The 22650-nt window shown below is 45.5% G+C and overlaps 1 protein-coding gene across 2 annotated transcripts in view; it reads left to right on the top strand.

The window, feature by feature from the left end:
• HECTD4 (HECT domain E3 ubiquitin protein ligase 4) overlaps nucleotides 1–22650 on the top strand; it is a 168525-nt gene that overhangs the window by 35871 nt on the left and 110004 nt on the right. For both annotated transcript variants that reach the window (XM_049789310.1, XM_049789309.1), the window contains exons 2-6: nucleotides 3956–4473; nucleotides 11180–11269; nucleotides 12551–12681; nucleotides 19736–19844; nucleotides 20883–21021. In XM_049789310.1, coding sequence (XP_049645267.1) covers nucleotides 3956–4473; nucleotides 11180–11269; nucleotides 12551–12681; nucleotides 19736–19844; nucleotides 20883–21021 — 987 coding nt within the window. The remainder of the gene's footprint in view (nucleotides 1–3955; nucleotides 4474–11179; nucleotides 11270–12550; nucleotides 12682–19735; nucleotides 19845–20882; nucleotides 21022–22650) is intronic.

Raw genomic sequence — 22650 nt, 5'->3', positions numbered from 1 at the left:
AAAAGAGCTTGCACCTAGGGGCTGGAGAGAGCACAGCTGTAGGGCATTTGCTTTGTGTGCAGAAGGACGGTGGTTTGAATCCCAGCATCCCATATGGTCCCCCAAGCCAGCTGGGAGCAATTTCTGAGTGTAGAGCCAGGAGTAGCCTCTGTCGGGTGTGACCCAAAAAAAACAACAGAAAAAAATAACTTGCGGGACCCGGAGAGATAGCACAGCGGTGTTTGCCTTGCAATCAGCCGATCCAGGACCTAAGGTCGTTGGTTCGAATCCCGGTGTCCCATGTGTTCCCCCGTGCCTGCCAGGAGCTATTTCTGAGCAGACAGCCAGGAGTAACCCCTGAGCAACGCCGGGTGTGGCCCAACCTCCCCCCCCAAAAAAAAAAAAAACTTGCACTATAACATGTTTTACTGCTGTACTGTCATTCTGCATTCCCATTTTAAGACCAAACCTTTTCAAATAATTCAAATGAGACACATATATGATTCACTTTTTGAATTTTTGAGCTTTTTTTTTTTCTTCTAATTTTGGGGGCGATAACTAGCAGTGATCAGGGATCACTACTGGCAGGGCTCATGTGATCATTGGGGTACCAGGGTTTGAACCTAAGTTGGCTGCATGCAAGTGCCCTACTCACTGTAGTAGTGCTACAGTCCCCCGGAATTTGTTTTTAAACTGTAAACACTTTTGTTTTAATTTTAATATTTTGGATCTGAGCAATAGCACAGTGGGTAGGGTGTTTGCCTTGCATGTGGCTGACCCTAGACAGACCTAGGTTTGATCCTCGGCACCCCATATGGTCCCCTGAGCCTGCCAGGAGTGATTTCTGAGTGCAGAGCCAGAACTAACCCCTCAGTGCCACCAGGTGTGCGCTGCCGGGTGTGGCCACCCCCCCCCCCCAACTTTTTAAAAATTTTATTGAAACTGTTGTGATTTACGAAGTCCTTCATAGTTGGGAGTACACTATTTTTGTTTGTTTGTTCGTTTTGTTTTGTTTTTTGGATCAGACCCGGCAGTGCTCAGGGGTTACTCCTGGCTCGATGCTCAGAAATCTCTCCTGGCAGTTTCAGGGGACCATATGGGATGCCAGGATTCGAACCACTGACATTCTGCATGCAAGGCAAACACCTTACCTCCATGCTCTCTCTCTGGCCCCAGGAGTACACTTTTTCAACTGAGATGATAATTTGCATGTTTAGCTTAGCAGGGCAGTTATATACAATATATATTGCTTTGGAAGCTTTTATATTACTGGGCTTTTTTGCTTTTTAGGCACCAAGTTTGAGGTAGAAGAAAATTTGCAGATTTGTGAGATTGTGGTTAATTTAATATTTGTCATCAAGTCATACAGAACTGTGTTTCTATGTTTCCTGGGGGCTGGAGAACTAGTAAAGGGGCCAAGGCACTTGTTTAGCATCTGAGCTCCAGTTTGATTGATCTCTAGCACCAAGCAGGTATCCCCAGAACCACTAGGGGCACTACCTGAGAACGGAACCAAAGTAAGCCCTGCGTGCTGACCGGTGTGCCCGCCACGCGTGGGCCCAGTAAAACAAAACACTTGCATTTTCCTACTTTTCAGTTTTATTAGGTTTGCAAGAGAAAAGGAACTGTTACCTTTTTTTTTTTTTTTTTTGGTTTTTGGGCCACACCTGGTGATGCTCAGGGGTTACTCCTGGCTATGTGCTCAGAAATCGCTCCTGGCTTGAGGGACCATATGAACTCCGGGGATCAAACCAAGGTCTGTCCTAGGTTAGCTCATGTAAGGCAAACAACCTACCGCCTGCACCTCTGCTCTGGCCCCTATTATCCTTTTTTTTTTTTTTTTTTTTTTGTTTTTGGGTCACACCAGGCAGTGCTCAGGGGTTATTCCTGGCTCCAGGCTCAGAAATTGCTCCTGGCAGGCACGGGGGACCATATGGGACGCCGGGATTCGAACCAATGACCTCCTGCATGAAAGGCAAACGCTTTACCTCCATGCTATCTCTCCGGCCCCCCTATTATCCTTTTTAATGTCACTGCCAATGCCTTGATGGAATTTTCTTTGTTTCAACCCTTACACTGTGGACTTGTTGCTCTCTCAGAACCAGACCCATCTTTATCTGTCTGTCCATCTGTCTGTCTGTCTATCTAATCTACCTACCTACCTACCTACCTACCTACCTACCTACCTACCTACCTACCTACCTACCTACCTACCTACCTACCTACCTACCTGCCTACCTACCTACCTTATCTATCTATCTATCTATCTATCTATCTATCTATCTATCTATCTATCTATCTACTGTCATCTATCTATCTGTCTGTCTGTCTGTCTGTCTGTCTGTCTATTCTGTCTATCATCTATCATCTATCTATGTTTTGAAGCTACGCCCAGCAAGGCCCTGGCTCTGCACTTAGAAGTTATTCATGGCAGGCTCAAGGGACCATATGGGATGCCGGGATTGAACCCAGTCAACTGTGTACAAGGCAAACATCCTACCTGCTGTGCTATTGCTCCGGCCTCTGTTTGTTATTGGGCCATACTCTTCAGTGCTCAGGACTTATTCCTGACTGTGCTCACAGATCATTCCTGGTGTGCTCATGGGACCATATGAGGTGTCAGGGATCGAATTTGGGTTGGTGTACTATTTCTGGCCCCCAAACCAGATTCCTTTAATGCCTGATAATCTTTTTTTTTTTTTTTTTTTTGGTTTTTGGGTCACACCCAGCAGCGCTCAGGGGTTACTCCTGGCTCCAGCCTCAGAAATCGCCCCTGGCAGGCTCGGGACCATATGGGATGCCAGGATTTGAACCAATGTCCTTCTGCATGAAAGGCAAACGCCTTACCTCCATGCTACCTCTCTGGTCCCTAATCTGTGTTATGTGGAAGCTTCTAGTATGCCAGTCTTTATTTATTGGCTACAACTGTGGTTTTTTTTTTTTCATTTTAACCTAACTAAATGGATGTGTGAAGAATTTTTTCACGGTACATTTAGTTTGGCTGTTTATCTTGAGAACTGGTTTTTCTCTGGATTCATTGAGGATTTAATAATTTTATTATTCCCCCGGCCAATGAACATCTAGAAGCTTTGTAATAATTCTGTTTTTGGCAAGAAAGTAGTGATGATTCATGGTTTCTTTTGATTTTTTTTTTTTTTTGCCATACCCATCGGTGTTCAAGAATTACTCCTGGCTCTGTACTCAGTAAATGCTCTTGGCGGGCTTGGGGGGATCATATGTGGTGCTGGAGGTAGAACTGGGAGCTGTGTACAAGGCACATGCACTGCTCACTGTACTGTCTCTGCAGTCCCTGTTCATTTTTTCATCTCTGCTTGGAGGTTACTCCTGACTCTGCATAGTGGATTGTGTGATGCTGGGTCAGACCAGGTCTCCTACATGCAAAGTATGGATGCAGTCAGTTCATTGAGCTATTTTTCTACTCCTAATTCCAGTTATAATAAATTCATTAGCAGAAATTCCAAGTAAAAAATTTTCATTGGCAAATACCTGGTTTTATAACCTGTTTTCACATGTTGTTGCAGTTAAAATGAGTTTGGTTTGAGGTTTATAGTGATAATACAGCAGGTGGAGTACTTGACCTCACACGGCCACCACGGTTCAATCCATGATACTCCATATGCTTCCACAAGTCCTGCCAGGAGTGATCCCTGAGTACCACCGATGTGGCCCCAACGGGGGGGGGGGGGAGGGGGGGAGGATGCTTTTGTTTGAATGATATTTAATTTTCTGAGGGGTTTTTGGGCCACACCCAGCAGTGCCCAGGGCTTCCTCCTGACAGGGATCACTCCTGGCAGTACTCCAGGGACCATATGCTCTACAGGAATCAAACCAGTGCCTTAACCCTTAATGGTCTCTCCAGTCTCGTTTGGGCCATTTTTAGCATCTTTTTTTTCCAGAAATGAAAATAAAAGAGACAGAAACATATACTCACTTTTCTTATCGTGTCTTTCCTAAGATCTTAACATTTGAAACCAAGAACCCGACGGAATTAGCAGAACGTCTGCGGTCCGTGTGTGGCAACCAGAGCAACGCCTATGCCCGCCTGCTGGAGTACCGCCTGAACGCTTTGCGAGGACTGTGGAATGCCCAGCGCCAGCTGGCCTTGGAAGAACAGCATGAGAGGGAGAGCTCGGGCGACGAAGAAACTTTGGCGCTGCTCAAGCGCCAGGGCTTGTTGCAGCAGCCCGAGCAAGCTCCCTTCACCTCCCGGATGGGGCTCCTGCTCGTCTTCCCCCTCATCCAGTCCCAGAGTCGAACAGACCCCACCCTCTGTAACATAACTGCCGAGGTGCTACTCAGCTGCCTTCGAGACTGCCAGCCCCTGAGCTTGACCAAGGAGCCCTCGGACTGTCTCAATGGAATCGAAGCGCTGCTGTGCTCGTGGCTGGAGGAGACGTCGGACACGGGCCAGCACATCCCGCATAAGCAAAAAGAAAATGCTGCTGCTGCCCTGGTGGCGTTGGCATGTGCCAGGTAAGGAAAACCAAATGCCCAGCTGGGCGACCTTGTGAGGGAATGCTCCTCTCTGGGCGGAGGAGCGAGGAACCCAAGGGCAAGCCGATTTGCTGGAGAGTCAATGTTCTGAAGTCCCACTTTGCTTTCAATATTCAGTTTCACCGCCTTGACCGGGCATCAGATCTTTCTGCCAGAACTCAGAACTTAGCACCAGGAGCCTAAGCTGGTGTGCCCCAAGTTCAAGTCTTTTGATTTCTGTTCGACTATGATAGCAGCTTAACAGCTGTCCACGGAGAATCAGCTCTCACTGCTATCTGCTCGCTGGTCGGCTGATAAGTGTCTTGTGTAAGGTAGTGGAGGATGTTTTATCTCTGTTTTTCCTGGCTTATAGTCAAAAATGTGAAGAGCTTATATATTTTTTTTGTTCCATGTGGACCTAGAAAGATGCCATCTACAAGTTTTTTTTTTTTTTTTTAAAGTTAGGGGGTTTTAGTCACCTTCACACAGTGCTGTGGACTTGGTCACTGTGGACTTGGTCAGTAACTGTGTTGTGTGTCTGGCCTCTGATGCAGATCTCCAGTGATGCAGTTGAATGTTCTCTTCAGATATAACAAGACTTCATAGTGTGCTGTGCTTTGAGCTGGTGCAGTCAAGTCCCTGTCAGTTGGAACCATGAGCTAATGGTCCCTCTTAGGAATTTTTTTTTTTGATGATTTCTTTAAGTTTTCTAATTTGTTTTTGTTTGGGGGGGGGAGGGTCACACATAGTGGTGTTTGAGAGTCATTCCTAACTCAGTGCTTGCAGGAGGAGGTCACTCTCTGAGTTCTGTGATGATGGGGATCAAAATAAGGCCTCATACATGCAAAGCATGTCCTTGGTCCTTTGAGTTATGTTTCTTGCCCCACTGGCTGTTTTTGTTTGTTTATGGGCCACACCTGATAGTTTTCGGGGCTTACTCCTTGACTCTGCATTCAGGAATCCCTCCTCGATGCTCAGGGAACCATAATAGATCCCGAGGAGTGAATCCATGTTAGCCCAGTGCAAGGCAAACACCCTACCTGCTATATTATCACTTTAGCCTCTATCTGAAAATATAACGTCTCCTTAGTTCACAGGCTTTTTTCTTTATGTTTTATCTTCCAATGGTTGAAGCTCAGGCTATTTTTCAGGCAAAATGGCACCAGATTTTTGGGGGGTGAGACCACATTTGGCTGTACTATAGGCTTACTCCTGGTTCTGTGCTCAGGGAGGGATCACTCCTCATGGGCTTGGGAGTATTTTGTGAGGGCTGAGGATTGAACTGCTGTATTCAAGACAAGTGCCCTGCCCACTACACTCTCTCTTTGGCTCTGTCACAGTTTCTTTTGTTTGGTTTGGTTTTTGTTTTTTCCTCTGAGCAAATAGTCATATCTTAGTTTTAGAGTCCTGGAGACTGTTGTTGATTGTGAAAATTTGACATGAATCTATTTATTTATTTATTTATTTATTTATTTATTTATTTATTTATTTATTTATTTATTTATTTATTTTTGGTTTTTGGGCCACACCCATGACACTCAGGGGTTACTCCTGTCTACAGGTGACTTTTTTTCTTTTTTCTTTTTTCTTTTGTTTTTTGGTCACACCGTAGGCACTCAGTTTTTTTTTTTTTTTTTTTTTTTTTTTGGTTTTTGGGCCACACCCAGCAGTGCTCAGGGGTTACTCCTGGCTGTCTGCTCAGAAATAGCTCCTGGCAGGCACGCGGGACCATATGGGACACCGGGATTCGAACCAACCACCTTTGGTCCTGGATCGGCTGCTTGCAAGGCAAACACCGCTGTGCTATCTCTCCGGGCCCGGCACTTAGTTTTTTGGCAGGCTTGGGGGACCATATGAGATGCCGGGATTCGAACTGGGGTCTGTCCTGGGGTCTGTCCTAGGTCAGCCACATGCAAGGCAAACACCTTACCATTGTGCTCTCTCTCAGGTCCCATGGTGTTTAGAAGAAATAGAGGCTAAGGTTAAAGTTGTTTTTTTCTTCTCTGTCTCTGCCTCCTCGCCTGCCCCTGCCTCCTCCTTCTTTTTTCAGAGACTCTAACATCCATTTCTTTCTTTCCTGTTTTTGTTTTTGTCTTTGGGACACACCCAGTGACACTCAGGTTACTCCTGGCTATGTGCTCAGAAAAATATGCTCCTGGCTTGGGGGACCATATGGGATGTGGGAGGATCAAACTGTGGTCTGTCCTAGGCTAGCACAGGCAAGGCAGATGCCTTACCGCTTGCACCACTGCTCCGGCCCCTATTTTAAAACTTTAAATTATTAAACTTAGATCATCATATTTGCTTTCTGTGTTATATATCTAAATTGAGTCTGAATTATAGGTATGTATTGAAATTACTTTACACAGCAGGGCCGGAGAGATAGCAGAGTAGTAGGGCATTTGCCTTATATACGGCCAGACCTGACCCAGTTCAATTCCTGGCATCCCATATGGTTCCCTGAGCCTGCCAGGGGCGATTTATGAGTGCAGAAGCCAGGAGTAGTCCCTGAGCGCCGCTGGGTATGGCCCAAAATCCAACCAATCAATAAGTAAGTAAAGTTTAAAAATTAAAAAAAAAAGGGCCCGGAGAGATAGCACAGCGGTGTTTGCCTTGCAAGCAGCCATTCCAGGACCAAAGGTGGTTGGTTCGAATCCTGGTGCCCCATATGGTCCCCCGTGCCTGCCAGGAGCTATTTCTGAGCAGACAGCTAGGAGTTACCCCTGAGCTCCACTGGGTGTGGCCCAAAAACAAAAAAAGAAAAAAAAAAAAAAAGAAAAAGAAATTACATAGTTGAGATCCTAAATTCCATTCAGTAGCATTGTTGGAATGGATGTTTTTGTTTTCTTCCTTTGGGTGTTTTGTTTTTGGTTTTGTTTTTTTAGTTTTTGTGCTATCTCTCCATCCTCTTTGTTTTTGGGCGACACCTGTTGATGCTCAGGGGTTACTCCTGGCCATGCGCTCAGAAATCGCTCCTGTGGGGGACTATATGGGACACTGGGGGATCAAACCACGGTCCATCCTAGGCTAATGCGGGCAAGGCATGCCTTACTGCTTGTGCCACCGCTCTGGTCCATTTTGGGTGTTTTTTTTGTTGTTGTTGTTTGTTTTTGTTATTGTTTTTGGGTTTTGGGTCACTCCCGCCTCTATGCTCAGAAATCTTCTCTGGTAGGTTTGGCCATATGGGATGCCAGGATTGTAACCACTATCTGTCCTGGATTGGCTGTGTGCAAGGCAAATGCCCTACCGCTGTGCTATCTCTCCAGCCCCAGGTGTTTCTTAAGATGGTCTCTACATTTTGTTGTTGATATCATTACTTTGTTCTGGATTATTTTGACTCAGAAGTCATAAGCTATTCAGTGTCATACTATCCCTTTAAAAAAGCTATAGGGCACATATTACCTTTGATAATGAATGAACCTTTGATAATGATGTTTTTAAAGTCAGAACAGTTTTTCCAGACTTCCCATGAGTTTGTTTATTCATTCATTCATTCATTCATTCAACTAATACTTACTGAACAACATTAATGTGCCAAGACCCTTGCTAAGGTTATTGTATCTGGTCTCTTGCCTGATAGTTGAAGGAACTCTAGGTCATTCACTTTGCAATTGTCTAGGCAAGGATATACAGCAGTGAGCAAAATACCAGAGTTTACATGAGTCAGAGAGACAGATAGCTAGCATATAAATATCTTCAGAGAGATATGCCAAAAGAAAAAACAAGTTTTGGAGCCACACCCAGCAGTGCTTAAGGGTTAGTCCTGGCTCTGCATTAAGGAATTACTCCTGGGAATGCTCAGGAGACTGTATGGGACGCTGGAGGTAGAACCTTGATTCGCTGCATGCAAGACAGACACCCTATCTACTGTGCTATCACTTCAGTCCCCAGGACTTTTTTGTTTTGTTTTTGTTTTTGGGTCACACCTGGCAGCGCTCAGGTCTCACTCCTGGCTCTATGCTCAGAAATTGCTCCTCACAGCAGTAGGGCGTTTGCTTTGCATGCAGAAGGATGGTGGTTCAAATGCCAACATCCCATATGATCCCCCAAGCCTACCTGGGGTGGTTCCTGAGCGTAGAGCTAGAAGTAGCCCCTGAGCGCTGCTGGGTGTGACCCAAAAATCAAAAAAAAGAAAAAAGAGAAATCGCTCCTCCTGGCAGGCTTGGGGGACCATATGGGATGCTGGGATTCGAACTACTGTGCTTCTGCATGCAAGGAAACACTTTACCTCCTTGCTATCTCTTTGGCCCCTCCCGGGATTTTTTTGGATAGGGTTCTTCCTCTACAGTGCTCAGGAGCTACCAGGCCCATAATTGGGATTGCTTAGAGGCCAGGAGGGCAACACCCAGCAGTGCTGGGAATGAATAGGGGGCTAAACTGTGCTGGGCCTCAAATTCAGAATAGAGAGGAGCACAACTGCTGGTCTTTCCCTGCTGGGGCTCTGGAGGAAAGCAATTAGTATCAGGGTGGAGTACCTTGGGGCCTGGGCTGACCATGGGGGCTGAGGAGGCAGGCAAGGAATTGAAACTTGACTCTCACAGTCTGAATGAGTCTAATATGAAGATAGGAATACTCTGTCGCTCACTGCTGGTTTTGAGCTTTTCAGTGAGCTTCCCTAATTTTATTTGACTGTATTTATTGATTGTTCCTTTATTTTACGATACTTCCTGTACTCCAGAGAGCTAACACTGTTCTACAGGTGAAGAAGCAAAAGTCCAGAGGAATCAGGTGATATGGTCGAGATAGAGATTGTGTGTGGCTGGGCCAAGTTTCAGAGCCTGTGTCCTGAATCCTGGGCCTACTAAGTTCTGTGCCCCCGAGTCTTTGAATACCAGAGATAGTGAGATGGGCAATTAAGAGGGTTCTAGGCCTCTTGCCCAGTGTTATTTTGTTTTGTTTTATGTTTTTTTGGGGGGATCACACCCAGCGGGGCTCAGAGGTTACTCTTGGTTCTGTGCTCAGAAATTGCTCCTTGTTTGGGGACCATGTGGGATGCCGGGATTTGAATCACTGTCGGTCCTGGGTTGGTTGTGTGCAAGGCAAACACCTTACTGATGTGCTATCGCTTCAGCCTTGGTTCAGTGTTAGATACTCAGTTTCTTTGGGGATTTAGGCACATGATACCCCGCAATTAAAGCCTTGGCTAAAGGGCTGGAGCAATAGTATGGTGGGGAAGATGCTTGTGTTGCAAGTGGCTGACCCAAGTTTGATCCCTGCCATTCCCTATCATCCCCGGAGCCTTCTAGGAATGATTCCTGAACGCAGAGCCAGGATCAACACCTGACGTGCACCCCCTCAAAAAAAAAAAACAAAACACCCTAAAAGCAAATTAAAATCACCTTGACTAAAGAATAAGGCAGCAACCTGAAGTCAGCTCATCTGATCCAGGCAGGCCGTTAGTGCAGGAAATGTTATTGTGGTGATTTATACTTGGGATCTGGCCAGCAAAGACTTGCTCATCTTAAAAGCAGCTTCTTTTAGATCCTGCTGACCATATTATAGGCTTTCCAGAGCCTTGAGCCTTGGGAACCGAAAGAAAATTGATAGTGTTGAGCTCTGCAAGTATTCTAGTCACACACTTTACAGCAGGGCCATTCGGCAAGGCTGTCACCCAGCATAAAGTGTTAATTGTTAGGATTGATTTTTTTTTTCCAGTCATGTTTGACATACTTGGTTTTGGAGAAATGTTCTGTAGAATGATGAATTTAAAGTGCTTTAAAAAAAATTAAGCCTATCTTTGAACTATTGAATTTATGAAATCTCTCCTCTGGACCTGGACTAGAGAATCGATGGTGGAAACAGTATCCTTGCATCAGTAACCAAATGCTCTTTTGTGCATGAGCCTTATGTTTTAAACTGTATTTATTTTTACAAAGTCAGCTGAGCATCATAATTGCGTGGCAGCACTCACATAGAAGTGAGCCATTGTTTGTATGAGCCGTTGGTAACGGGTGAACATCGAACTTAATTTTCACGAATCAGCCTCTGCTTAGCAGTTAGCCAGACCCATTTTGATTTTTTTTTTTTTTTTTTTTTTGGTTTTTGGGCCATACCCGTTTGATGCTCAGGGGTTACTCCTGGCTATGAACTCAGAAATCGCTCCTGGCTTGGGGAGGACCATATGGGACGCAGGGATCGAACCACGGTCTGTCCTACGCTAGCGCTTGCAAGGCAGACACCTTACCTCTAGCGCCACCTTCCCAGTCCCCAGACCCATTTTGAAACCTTCCTGTTACCCTCCCCCAACTTCCCACCTATCTCACCTGGAGAGGGAGACCCTCCCATAGCTAGAGAGATGAGCGAGGATAGAGGATAGATGCAGGAGCAGGAAAGAGGCTGCTTAGCTTAGAAACCATGTGAGAAAAGCACATGGCGGCTAGGATCTAAATAAAGCTATGTGTCTCCTGATTTCTACTGATTGCTGGGGGTCATTTTCTCGTCACCCTAATACCTACAGGTACTGAGTTGGCCCAGAAGGGCTTCACCATCCATCAGTCCATGAACACCCCCAAGGACTTTATAATTAATATGTAATCAATACCTTCCCATTTGGCTTATCTAGTATAATTTGGGAGGCCACACCGGGTATTGCTTGAGCATCCCCTTTACTCTTTGCTTTAGAAAAAGCTCCATGTGGTTTATAGCACTAATAACTTGAAACATATGACTTCCAACTTTTGATAGTCTTGTTTCTTTTGTTTTGCAGGGGATCGTTGAAAACTTTTGTCCACACTGTTCATCTGTTGCAGAAACAGACTGATTTAGGGTCTCTGCCTGTAGCCGATATACTCTATAGGTAAGCTGCCACTTAGAATCTTTGTCCTCCTTCATACACTTTTAGTAAGTTTTTATTTATAAATCGCATAATTTCTTGATTTTTCAACTTGTATCAATTAGTAATTCATATTCTAAAATAGATATAATTTTTTTGGGGGGTCATACTTGGCAGTGCTCAGGGGTTACTTCTGGCTCTGTGCTCAGAAATCGCTCCTGGCAGGCACAGGGGTGGGAGTGAGGGGAACACACCATATGGGATGCTGGGATTTGAACCACTGTCTGTCCTTAATCGGCTGCGTGCAAGGCAAACGCCCTACCGCTGTGCTATCTCTCTGCCCCTAGATATAATCATTTTTTACAATAAGAAAGTTTGTTTTGGGGGCTGGAGAAAGAACATGGAGGTAGGGCATTTGCCTTGCACGCAGATGGATGGTGGTTCGAATCCCGGCATCCCATATGGTCCCTTGAGCCTGCCAGGAGAAATTTCTGAATGTAGAGTCAGGAGTAACCTCTGAGCACCACCAGGTGTGACTCTAGAATGTTATTTTTTTTGGTTTTTGGGCCACATCTGGCAGTGCTCAGGGGCTACTCCTGGCAGTCTGCTCAGAAATAGCTCCTGGCAGGCACGGGGGACCATATGGGACACCGGGATTCGAACCAACCACCTTTGGTCCTGGATCGGCTGCTTGCAAGGCAAACGCCGTTGTGTTATCTCTCCGGGCCCATCCTGGCAGTTCTTGAGGGATCATATGTGGTGCTATGAATCACAAATCAAGGGCCATAACCCCTGTTAATATCTCTCTTGTCCTCTTGTGAGAGTGAAAAATCCAATGGCTTAGGCCAGAGTGATAGCACAGCCAGTAAGGTATTTGTCTTGCATGCAGCCTACCTGGGTTCTATTTCTGGCATCCCATATGGTCCCTGGAGAGCCACCATAATTCCTTAGTGCAGAGGCAGGAGTTACTCCTGAGTTTCACCAGCTGTGACCCCCAAAAAAGTTTAAAATAAATTTAAAAAGGCAACAACTTACAATGAATTCTTACTGCAGATATTTTTTGTTCTTGTTTTGGGATCATAATTAGTAATGCTCAGGGTTTACTCCTGCCTCTACACTCAGAAATGACTCTTTGGTGGGACTTGAGGGACCATATGGGGTGCCAGGGATTGAACCTGGGTCAGTCACGTGCAAGGCAAGCTCCCTCTCCACTGTACTATTGCTATAGTCCCATCTTATTACAGATTTTAAGAAAATAAATGTTAAGATTTAAATAAGAAAGTGAAATTCTTTTTTTCTCCTTAGGCTCTTGCTGTTGGAGGGGGGCCCTGGGTCCCCCTCCTGTTTGCTCGGTGGCAAACACATAGTATCATGGGGGTATGAAGACATGTTGCCTGCACCAGATAGCAACACTGGCTCCAGTTCTGAAAACAAAGGTAATGTAAGGGTTTTGTTTCTTTTTTTTTTTTTTTTTTTGTGGTTTTTGGGTCACACCCGGCAGTGCTCAGGGGTTACTCCTGGCTCTATGCTCAGAAATTGCTCCGGGCAGGCTCGGGGGACCTTATGGAATGCCAGGATTTGAACCAATGACCTTCTGCATGAAAGGCAAATACCTTACCTCCATGCTATCTCTCTGACCTCAGAGCTTGGGATTCTAATACAAAGTGTTCTTTGTTTGCTTTATCAGTAAAAGTTTCAAACTTGTACTCAGGTAAGAAAAGTGAATAGCTTGGACTATGGCAAATAAAAGGCATCTTCCATAGACTGCCAATGAGGTGTGAATTACTTAACTAGCTCTTAGATATGTGAGTGACCACAGGAGCCAACAGTTGAAGTTTTATGTCTGCTAATAGAATATCAGGTCTTGCTGCCTGATTGTATTTCTTTGAGTGATTGACTGTGTTTTTTGATGAACCATTCTATCCTAAAAGAAGAAAATATAGGGCTGGAGAAATAGCACAGCGGTAGGGCATTTGCTTTGCACACAGCCAATCCAGGGCGAGCAGTGGTTTGAATCCCAGCATCCCCTATAGTCCCCCATGTCTGCCAGCAGTGATTTCTGAGTGCTGCTGGGTAGGACCCAAAAACCAATAAATAAATAAATAAATAAATAAGTAAAAGAAAAAAATATGTAATGTTCAAGGGAGCATGAATTACTTTGGTTTTGGTTTTGGTTTTGGAGTCACACCTGGCAGTATTCAGGACTTCTGGCTCTGCCCAAGGATCACTCCTGGTGGGCTCAGGGGACATATGAGTTACAGGGGATTTGAAACTGAGTCAATTGCATGCATGAAAAGTGCCCATCTCACTGTACTGTTAGAGCATGGAAACCATTATTCTTTTTAAACAAGGTATTTACTGGATTCAAAGTGTGGGTATGTTTTTTTTTTTTTTTTTTTTTTTTGGGGGGGGGGTCACACCCAGCAGCATTCAGGGGTTACTCCTGGCTCAGAAATTGCTCCTGGCAGGCTCGGGAACCATATGGGATGCCCGGATTCAGACCACCATTCTTCTGCATGTAAGGCAAATGCCCTACCTCCATGCTATCTCTCCAGTCCCAAAGTGTGGATGTTTTGTCTTGTTTTGTTTGGGGAGCCACGCCTGGTGTTGGTCAGGGGTACTCCTGGCTCTGCACTCATGAATTACTCCTGGCAGTTCTCAGGTGACCATAAGGGATACTGATGATCAAACCCAGGTCTACCATGTGCAAGGCAAGCATTTTAATGACTGCACTATTGCTCTGGCCTCCCAAAGTATGCTTTTTTTTTTTTTTTTTTTTTTTTTTTTTTTTTTTTTTTTTTGGTTTTTGGGCCACACCCGGTGACGCTCAGGGGTTACTCCTGGCTATGCGCTCAGAAGTCGCTCCTGGCTTGGGGGACCATATGGGACGCCGGGGAATCGAACCGCGGTCCGTCTCCTAGGCTAGCGCAGGTAAGGCAGGCACCTTACCTCCAGCGCCACCGCCCGGCCCCAGTATGCTTTTTTTTTTGGGGGGGGGCTATACCCAGTGACCCTTGTGTTACTCCTGGCTATGCCCTCAGAAATCGCCTCTAGCTTGGGGGACCATATGGAATGCCGGGGGATCGAACTGCAGTCTGTCCTAGGTTAGCGCATCAAGGCAAATGCCCTACTGCCTGCGCCACTGCTCCAGCCCCAATGTTATTTATTTATTTATTTATTTATTTTTGGGATTTTGGTTTTTGGATCACACCTGGCAGCACTCAGGGGTTGTTACTCCTGGCTCTATGCTCAGAAATCGCTCCTGGCAGGCTCCGGAGACCATATGGGATGCCGGGATTCGAACCACCGACCTTCTGCATGAAAGGTAAACCCTTACCTCCATGCTATCTCTCTGGCCCCTCCCCAATGTTATTTTTATTTATTAAGAAAATTTGGGGGATTGAGCCACACCTGGCAGTGCTCAAGGCTTACTCTTGCTCTGTGCTCAGAGATCACTCCTGGGATGTTCAGGGGAGCAAATAGGGTACTGTGGATCAAACCTCAGTCTGCCACATGCAAGGCAACCACCCACCCCCTTGCCTCTGCTGTTGCTGTTGCTGTAGCCATGATGGCCATTGTGATATAGTTGGGTAGCTGAGCCACGCATATACCTGGCTCTGGTGCTGGCACCTCTTAGGCCACAGTGCTTGTTGGGAGCTGCCTATCAGGGTGCCCTGGTGTTCAGTGAGATATGTGCTCCTTAGTTGCACATAGGCTCACTGGGCTTGCACTGTTAGTTGAGGCATACAAGTTATCTTTGTGGTGCTCATTGGGAGTTGCATCTCCTTTTTGGGGGATGTTCATACATATCTGGCTTTGTGGAGCCAGGGAATCACAGACAGCAGAGTTGCCAGGATTGTGCTCAGAACATCTGGGACACTGGCCTGGAATTCGGACTCAAGACCAAGTGCTTGCTAGGCAGGTGCTCTGAGCACTGTACTATTTATTTCTCTGGGCCTTGGTTTAAACTGTTTTTGTACAGTTTCATACTACGCCATGCCAGTTTATTCTGTGGTCTCAGCAGTAATGGCAGCTCCATTGGTTGTCCTGCACATAGATAAGGCGGTGACTTAGGTCTCTCTGTTGAGCTGACACGTTGGCTAGAGCCCTGGCACAACAGACCTGTCTGCTGTTCCCTCAGCAGTTTGCCCAGAGAATTTGCTCCCGAACCGGTTTGTACTGGAATTGGTGCTTGTTGTTATCATGTCATTAAATGTTACATAACAGATAAGGGGAAATTTTCAATTACTAATATTTTTTTTTTTTTTTGGTTTTTGGTTTTTGGGCCACACCCGTTTGACGCTCAGGGGTTACTCTCCTGGCTATGCGCTCAGAAGTCGCTCCTGGCTTGGGGGACCATATGGGACACCGGGGGATCGAACCGCGGTCCGTCCTAGGCTAGCGCTGGCAAGGCAGACACCTTACCTTTAGCGCCACCGCCCGGCCCCCAATTACTAATTTTTTTTTTTTTTTTTTTTTTTTTTTGGTTTTTGGGCCACACCCGTTTGATGCTCAGGGGTTACTCCTGGCTAAGTGCTCAGAAATTGCCCCTGGCTTGGGGGGACCATATGGGACGCCGGGGGATCGAACCGCGGTCCGTTCCTTGGCTAGCACTTACAAGGCAGACACCTTATCTCTAGCGCCACCTTCCCGGCCCCCCAATTACTAATATTTTTATTGAAAAAAAATAATGATCTTACTATTAAAAACAAAACAAAAGAAAAACCATGTTTTAGACTGACTCAACAAATGGACTCGCTAAGAAACAAGTGTCAATAAAATATAATTCAGAGTTTATCCCGTTTATCCCTTCATTCCAAACCCTTGGCAGGGAAACTTTTTTGGCAACCCAGTGGGCTCAGAGTCTAGTGTAGAGGACAGACCACCTGGGCCTGGGTCTTATCAGCATCTTCCACATCCCGTGGGCAGACACGTGAGAGCAGCTGGCAAGACTTTGGGAATTATTTTATTACCTTCTCTGACACAACTAGGTCAGCAGGAGAAGCTGCAAGTCTGCAGCACCCAACACATTCTTACATTTTCTAGCCTCAAATGTACACTCTCATCAGCAATAAAGAGTGGCTTTCTTTCTTGACTCCATCTGTTTTCTCAGAGTCATTTCTACCAAGGATGATAGTAGTAAACCAAGTCATTTGCATTTCATCCTGTTGCATCTTTGGTTTTGCTGTAAATGAGAGTATTGAAAACAGTTTTTGGAAATACTATTATTTACTCAATTGACTATCATTGCTTTTGATTTGGGGGCTACTTCAGCTCTGTATTTGGGGTCATCTCTGGTTTTGCTAAGTGGTGTTAAGCATGTAGTTGTAGGGAAGAAACAAGGGCCTGCAGCATGCAAAACGTGTTCCCCATCTCAGTGGCTCTCAGTAGCTATCATTCATCTTTTTTGTTTGTTTTATTTTTGGGCCATATTCTTGGCTCTGCATTCAGAAATAATTTCTGGCAGGTTTGGGATACTGTATGTTATGCCAGGGGTCAAACCCTGGTCAGCTATGTGCAAGGCAAATGCTAGGTTATTGCTCCAGCCCCCTTCATTCAGTCTTTTTTTTTGGGGGGAGGGTCACACCCAGCAGCACTCAGGGGTTACTGCTGGCTCTAATGCTCGGAAATCGCCCCTGGCAGGCACCGGGGACCTGGGATGCTGGGATTCGAACCACCATCCTTCTGCATGCAAGACAAACGCCTTACCTCCAGGCTATCTCTCTGGCCCCCTCATTCAGTTTTATTGTAGAAATACCAACATATTCGGACGTTGAGTTTATTACAATAAACCTGTGTACTCATTTAGCTTCACTAAGTGTAACTCTAGGCCAGGCCTGTTTAGTCAGTTCTCTTCATGCTCACCTATACAGAAGTCCTTGAACCTTATCTGATGTTGTCAAATAAGTGGTTTTTTTTTTTTTTGGTTTTTGGTTTTTGTGTCACACCCGGCAGTGCTCAGTTGTTACTCCTGGCACTGCGCTCAGAAATCACCCCTGGCAGGCACGGGGGACCATATGGGATGCCGGGATTTGAACCACCGTCCTTCTGCCTGGAAGGCAAACGCCTTACCTCCATGCTATCTCACTGGCCCCAAATATATATGTCTATTTTTTTTTGGGGGGGGCATACCCGTTTGGTGCTCAGGGGTTACTCCTGGCTAAGCGCTCAGAAATTGCCCCTGGCTTAGGGGGGACCATATGGGACGCCAGGGGATCGAACCGCGGTCCTTCCTTGGCTAGTGCTTGTAAGACACCTTACCTCTAGCGCCACCTCTCGGGCCCCAAATATATATGTCTTTTTTTTTTTTGTGTGTGTGTTTTTTTTTTTTTTTGGTTCACACCCGGCAGTGTTCAGGGATTATTCCTGGCTCCAGGCTCAGAAATTGTTCCTGGCAGGCACAGGGGACCATATGGGATGCAGGGATTCGAACCGATGACCTCCTGCATGAAAGGCAAACGCCTTACCTCCATGCTATCTCTCCGGCCCCAATATATATGTCTTAAGTTAAAATGTTTAAGAAACAGAATTGATCATTTTATAATGTTTTCTTGGGGGAGATACCAGTGTTGAACTCATGACTTTGTACATGTGAAGCATGCATTCTTCCACAAAGTAGCGCCTCAAATCCTACAATGGGTATATTTTAAATCATTACCTTTTAAAATCTATTTTTTGTTATGTCTTTTTGTTTATTTGTTAATTTTGGAGTCACACCTAGTCGTGTGACTAGCCAGGCTTACTCCTGGCTCTGCACTCAGGAATCCTTTCTGGTGAGGGTTCGCAGACCATATGGGATGCTGGAGATCAAACGCAGGCTAGATGCACTACTAAAAGTTCCTTCTCTTGGGGCCAGAGCTATAGTACAATGGGTAGAGCACTTACCTTGCTTGCTGCTGTTTTAGGTTTAGTCCCTGGAGTCCTATATGGTCCTCTGACCCTGAAAGGAGTGATTGCTAAGTGCAGAGCTGGGAGTAACCCCCTGCTACAAAAAAAAAAAAAGTTCATGCCTTTTTTTTATTACACAATCATTAATGAAAACACTTAGACTCTTAGTCATTTCAGTTTAGAATTAGGAATGTATAAACTTGACTCAGTATTTGGAGGGTCAGGACATGTGTTGCCAGCCCATGCACTCAAGCATGCACGCACACATTCATTTCCCTCTTGAATTGTGCACTTCCGTGCTTCCATCCTTTCACACTGGGATGCATTTTGGGGCGCTTTGTACCTTTGATAAAGCCACATTCTCTCCTGAGCCCATTACTCTCTTTCTCCTCTTCCTCACACTTACAAATAAAACCTGTTTCTACATCGAAAGAATAAAGAAAAGTAGGGGCTAGAGCTGGAGCCATAGCAAGCAGTAGGGCATTTGCCTTGCAGGCGGCTGATCCAGGACAGACCTGGGTTTGATCACTGGTGTTCCATATGGTCCCGAGCCAGAAACAATTTCTAAGCGCATAACTAGGAGTAATCCTGAGCATCATCGGGGTGTCCCCAAAAGCCAAACAAAAAAAAAAAAAAGAGAGAAAAATATTTAAAATGCTTGGATTGGCAGGGGCACCTGGTAGTGCTCAGGGTTTATTACTGGCTCTGTGCTCAGGGATCATTTCTGGTGATTCTCAAAAACTGTATGCAGGAATTGAACCAGGATCGGATGGATGAAAGGAAAACACCCTACCTGCTATACTATTGCTCCCATACCAGAAAAATATTTGGTAGATTAAAGCAGGTTTTCATTGTATTGTATAGTATCATATGCCACATACAGCTATGTTTAGGGATTATTCTTTTTTTTTTGTTTGTTTTTGGGCCACACCCATTTGACGCTCAGGGGTTACTCCTGGCTATGCGCTCAGAAATCGCCCCTGGCTTGGGGGACCATATGGGACACCGGGGGATCGAACCGTGGTCCGTCCTACGCTAGCGCTTGCAAGGCAGACACTTTACCTCTAGCGCCACCTTCCTGGCCCCAGGGATTATTCTTGACTCTGCTCAGGGATCACTCCTGGCAATGCTGGAAGACTATATGGGGTGTTAGAGATCAAACCTGAGTCTTCCATGTGCAAGGCAAGTGCCCTAACCAATGTATTACCACCCTGGCCCCCAAACACATATCACATGCATTTGGGATGTTTGATTGGGGGTTTGAGACACCTACTCTGGACATTACATTGAAGCGTTATTTTATTTTCGGTTTTTGGGTCACACCTGGTGGCGCTCAGGGAGTCACTCCTGGCTCTGCATACAGAATTGCTCCCAGCAGGGGACCATATGGGATGCCGGGATTCGAACCACTATCTGTCCTGGGTTGGCCACATACAAGGCAGATGCCCTACCCACTGTGCTATCTCTCTGGCCCCTGAAGCCATTATTTTAGAAGTTTATCTTTTCCTCTGTCTACTAAGGACTTTTTCATGAGAAAAATCGTATTGATGATTTTGCTGAGAAAATCATGTATGTAATTTCTCTGTTAAAACACACTTACAGATGCTGACTTGGGACGCTGTCTCACAGCAGACGGTCTTTATCTGTATACTACTAACTCCGTTGGAAGAGGAGTAAGCAAATTGGGGTCCGGATTACATGGTACTCTCAGGTCAGTTGTGTGGAAGTTGCTGATTGGTTTGGCTACAACATTTTTCTCCTTACTTAAATCTTGATGCACGCTGCCTCACCGCATCCTGATCAATAACGGAAGAAGTCTGAAGGAATTCCTCTGCTCCCAGTCTCTACTTATTCCTCCTCCTTCCCTCATGTCCATAATGAATGCATTTCACCTTTGATTGAACTCTGAATAGTTTTATCATCCTTAGATCATCAATTCTAGCCAGAAACCATATGAGTATTTTTATAACAACAGTGACTTTGCTATGCTTATAAATATATATTTTTCAAGATATGTATTTATGTAATTAAGTTTGATGTCACTTTAGCAGTGATTTTTAGTAGGGCTACAAGGGCTATCTAGGAATTACTGCCAAAAGAAACCTATGATTAAGATCATTACATTTCATTTGACTTTTCCCCCAACCTTTTCCTTCTAATCCCGTATGAAAAATTAAGATTTGCAATAATCAGGGGCCAGCGAGGTGGCGCTAGAGGTAAGGTGTCTGCCTTCCTTACAAGCACTAGCGAGGAAGGGCCGAGGTTTGATCTCCCCACCCACCCCCCTGCGTCCCATATGGTTCCCCCCCCTCAAGCCAGGGACAATTTCTGTTTTGCCTTTTTTTTTTGTGGTTTTTGGGTCACACCCGGCAGTGCTCAGGGGAAACTCCTGGCTCCATGCTCAGAAATTGCTCCTGGCAGGCACGGGGGACCATATGGGATACCGGGATTCGAACTGATGACCTTCTTTCTGCATGAAAGGCAGACGCCTTACCTCCATGCTATCTCTCCGGCTGCCAGGGGCAATTTCTGAGCACTTAGCCAGGAGTAACCCCTGAGCATCAAATGGGTGTGGCTGGAGAAAAAACAACAATAACAAAAAAGATTTGCTATAATTAGTCCTAAACTTAATATATCACTCTTTCAGATGTTGTATGTACATACTCATTTCCAGAGTTAGGTGGGTATTGTCATTCTGGTCTGTGGAGTTTCAGGCTGATGCTTAACCTCTGCCCCTCTCTCTCCACAGAGGCTTTGTGTACTGTCGGAACGAGGAACTGGAGCCAGGCTGGGTGGCTTTCGGCAGCGGTTGTCTTCTGCACCGGCCTGTTTCTTTTGATAATAAACCTCACTCCCTTTTCCAGGTCATTGACCAGAACACCCTTCAGGTAAACAGAAAACCGTTGTCATTTCTATTTTGGAGATAGTAAAGACGTTCCTGGCATCACCCCAAGTAATAATAACACAGCTGACTTGTTTTGTTGCTGGCATCTCCTGAAGTAATAATAACACAGCTGACTTATTTTGCTGTCAGGGTAGCAACTTTCCTTTTTATTTTGGGTCACACTCGGCAGCGATCAGGGGTTGCTCCTGGCAGGCTTGGGGGACCATAGGAGATAGCGGGATTCAAACCACCTTCCTTCTGCGTCTAAGCTAAGGCAAATGCCCTACTGCTGTGCTATCTCTCCGGCCAGGAGTAGCAACTTTTCATTCATTTATTTATTTTGTTTTTTTTTGGGAGACACCTGGTGTCAGGGCTTCCTTTTTGGCTCTGTGCTCAGGAATCACTGCTGGTGAGCTCGAGGGACCATCTGTGGTACTAGGGATTAAACCCGGGTTAGCTTCATGCAAAGCAAATGCCCTCCCCACTGTACTATTGCTCTGGCTCCTCATTTGTTTAGAATCAATAGATCTTTCATATCTAGCCTCATTTCAGAGCTCACTGCTGGCTTTGCACTCAGGGAGCACTTCTGGCAGTGCTCAGGAACCAGGTGCCATCTTAGGGATAGAGTCTAGGTCATCTGTGTGCAAGGCAAGAACCCAAATCCCTAGACAGTTTTTCCAGTCCAAGTGGCATCTTTTTTTTCTTTTTAGGCCACACCCAGCGGTGCTCTGGGATTACTGCTGGTTTTGCACTCAGAAAATGTTCCTGGCTGGCTTGAGGGACTGACCATATGGGATGGCTGGGATTGAACCCGAGTTGGCCTTGTGTAAGGCAAATGCCCCACACTGTGCTATTGCTCTGGCCCCCCAAGTGGCATTCTTTTAATTATTTAGGCACTGTTTTTTTGTTTGTTTTTTGTTTGGTTTGGTTTTTGTTTTTGGGCCAACACCCAGTGATGCCCAGGGGTTACTATACGCTTAGAAATCGCTCCTGGCAGGGCCGGAGCAGTGACACAGGGCATAAGGGCCTTGCGCGCACTAGCCTAGGATGGACTGTGGTTTGATCTCCTGGCGTTCCATATGGTCCTCCAAGCCAGGGAAGATTTCTGAGCACATAGCCAGGAGTAACCCCTGAACATCACCTGGTGTGACCCAAAAACCTAAAAAACGAAATTGCTCCTGACTTTGGGGACCATCTAGGGTGCCAGGAATCAAACCATTGTCCTTCCTGGATCGGCTGCTTGCAAGGCAAATGCCGTACCACTGTGCTGTTTCTCCGGCCCTATCTTTCTTTCTTTCTTTCTTTCTTTCTTTCTTTCTTTCTTTCTTTCTTTCTTTCTTTCTTTCTTTCTTTCTTTCTTTCTTTCTTTCTTTCTTTCTTTGTCTGTTTCTTTCTTTTTTCTTTGTTTCTTTGTTTCTTTCTTTCCTTTCTTTATTTCTTCTTTCTTTCTTTCTTTCTCTTTCCTTTCTTTCTTTCTTTCTTTCTTTCTTTCTTTCTTTCTTTCTTCTTTCTTTCTTTCTTTCTTCTTCTCTTTCTTCTTTCTTTCCTTTCTTTCCTTTCCTTCCTTCCTTCCTCCTTCCTTTCCTTCCTTCCTTCCTTCCTTCCTTCCTTCCTTCCTTCCTTCCTTCCTTCC

This window comes from Suncus etruscus, chromosome 15, assembly GCF_024139225.1.
Source record: "Suncus etruscus isolate mSunEtr1 chromosome 15, mSunEtr1.pri.cur, whole genome shotgun sequence".
NCBI classification, from domain to species: Eukaryota; Metazoa; Chordata; class Mammalia; order Eulipotyphla; family Soricidae; genus Suncus; species Suncus etruscus.
The sequence above is the reverse complement of the archived record's forward strand: the minus strand, read 5'-3'. Positions and strand labels throughout refer to the sequence as shown.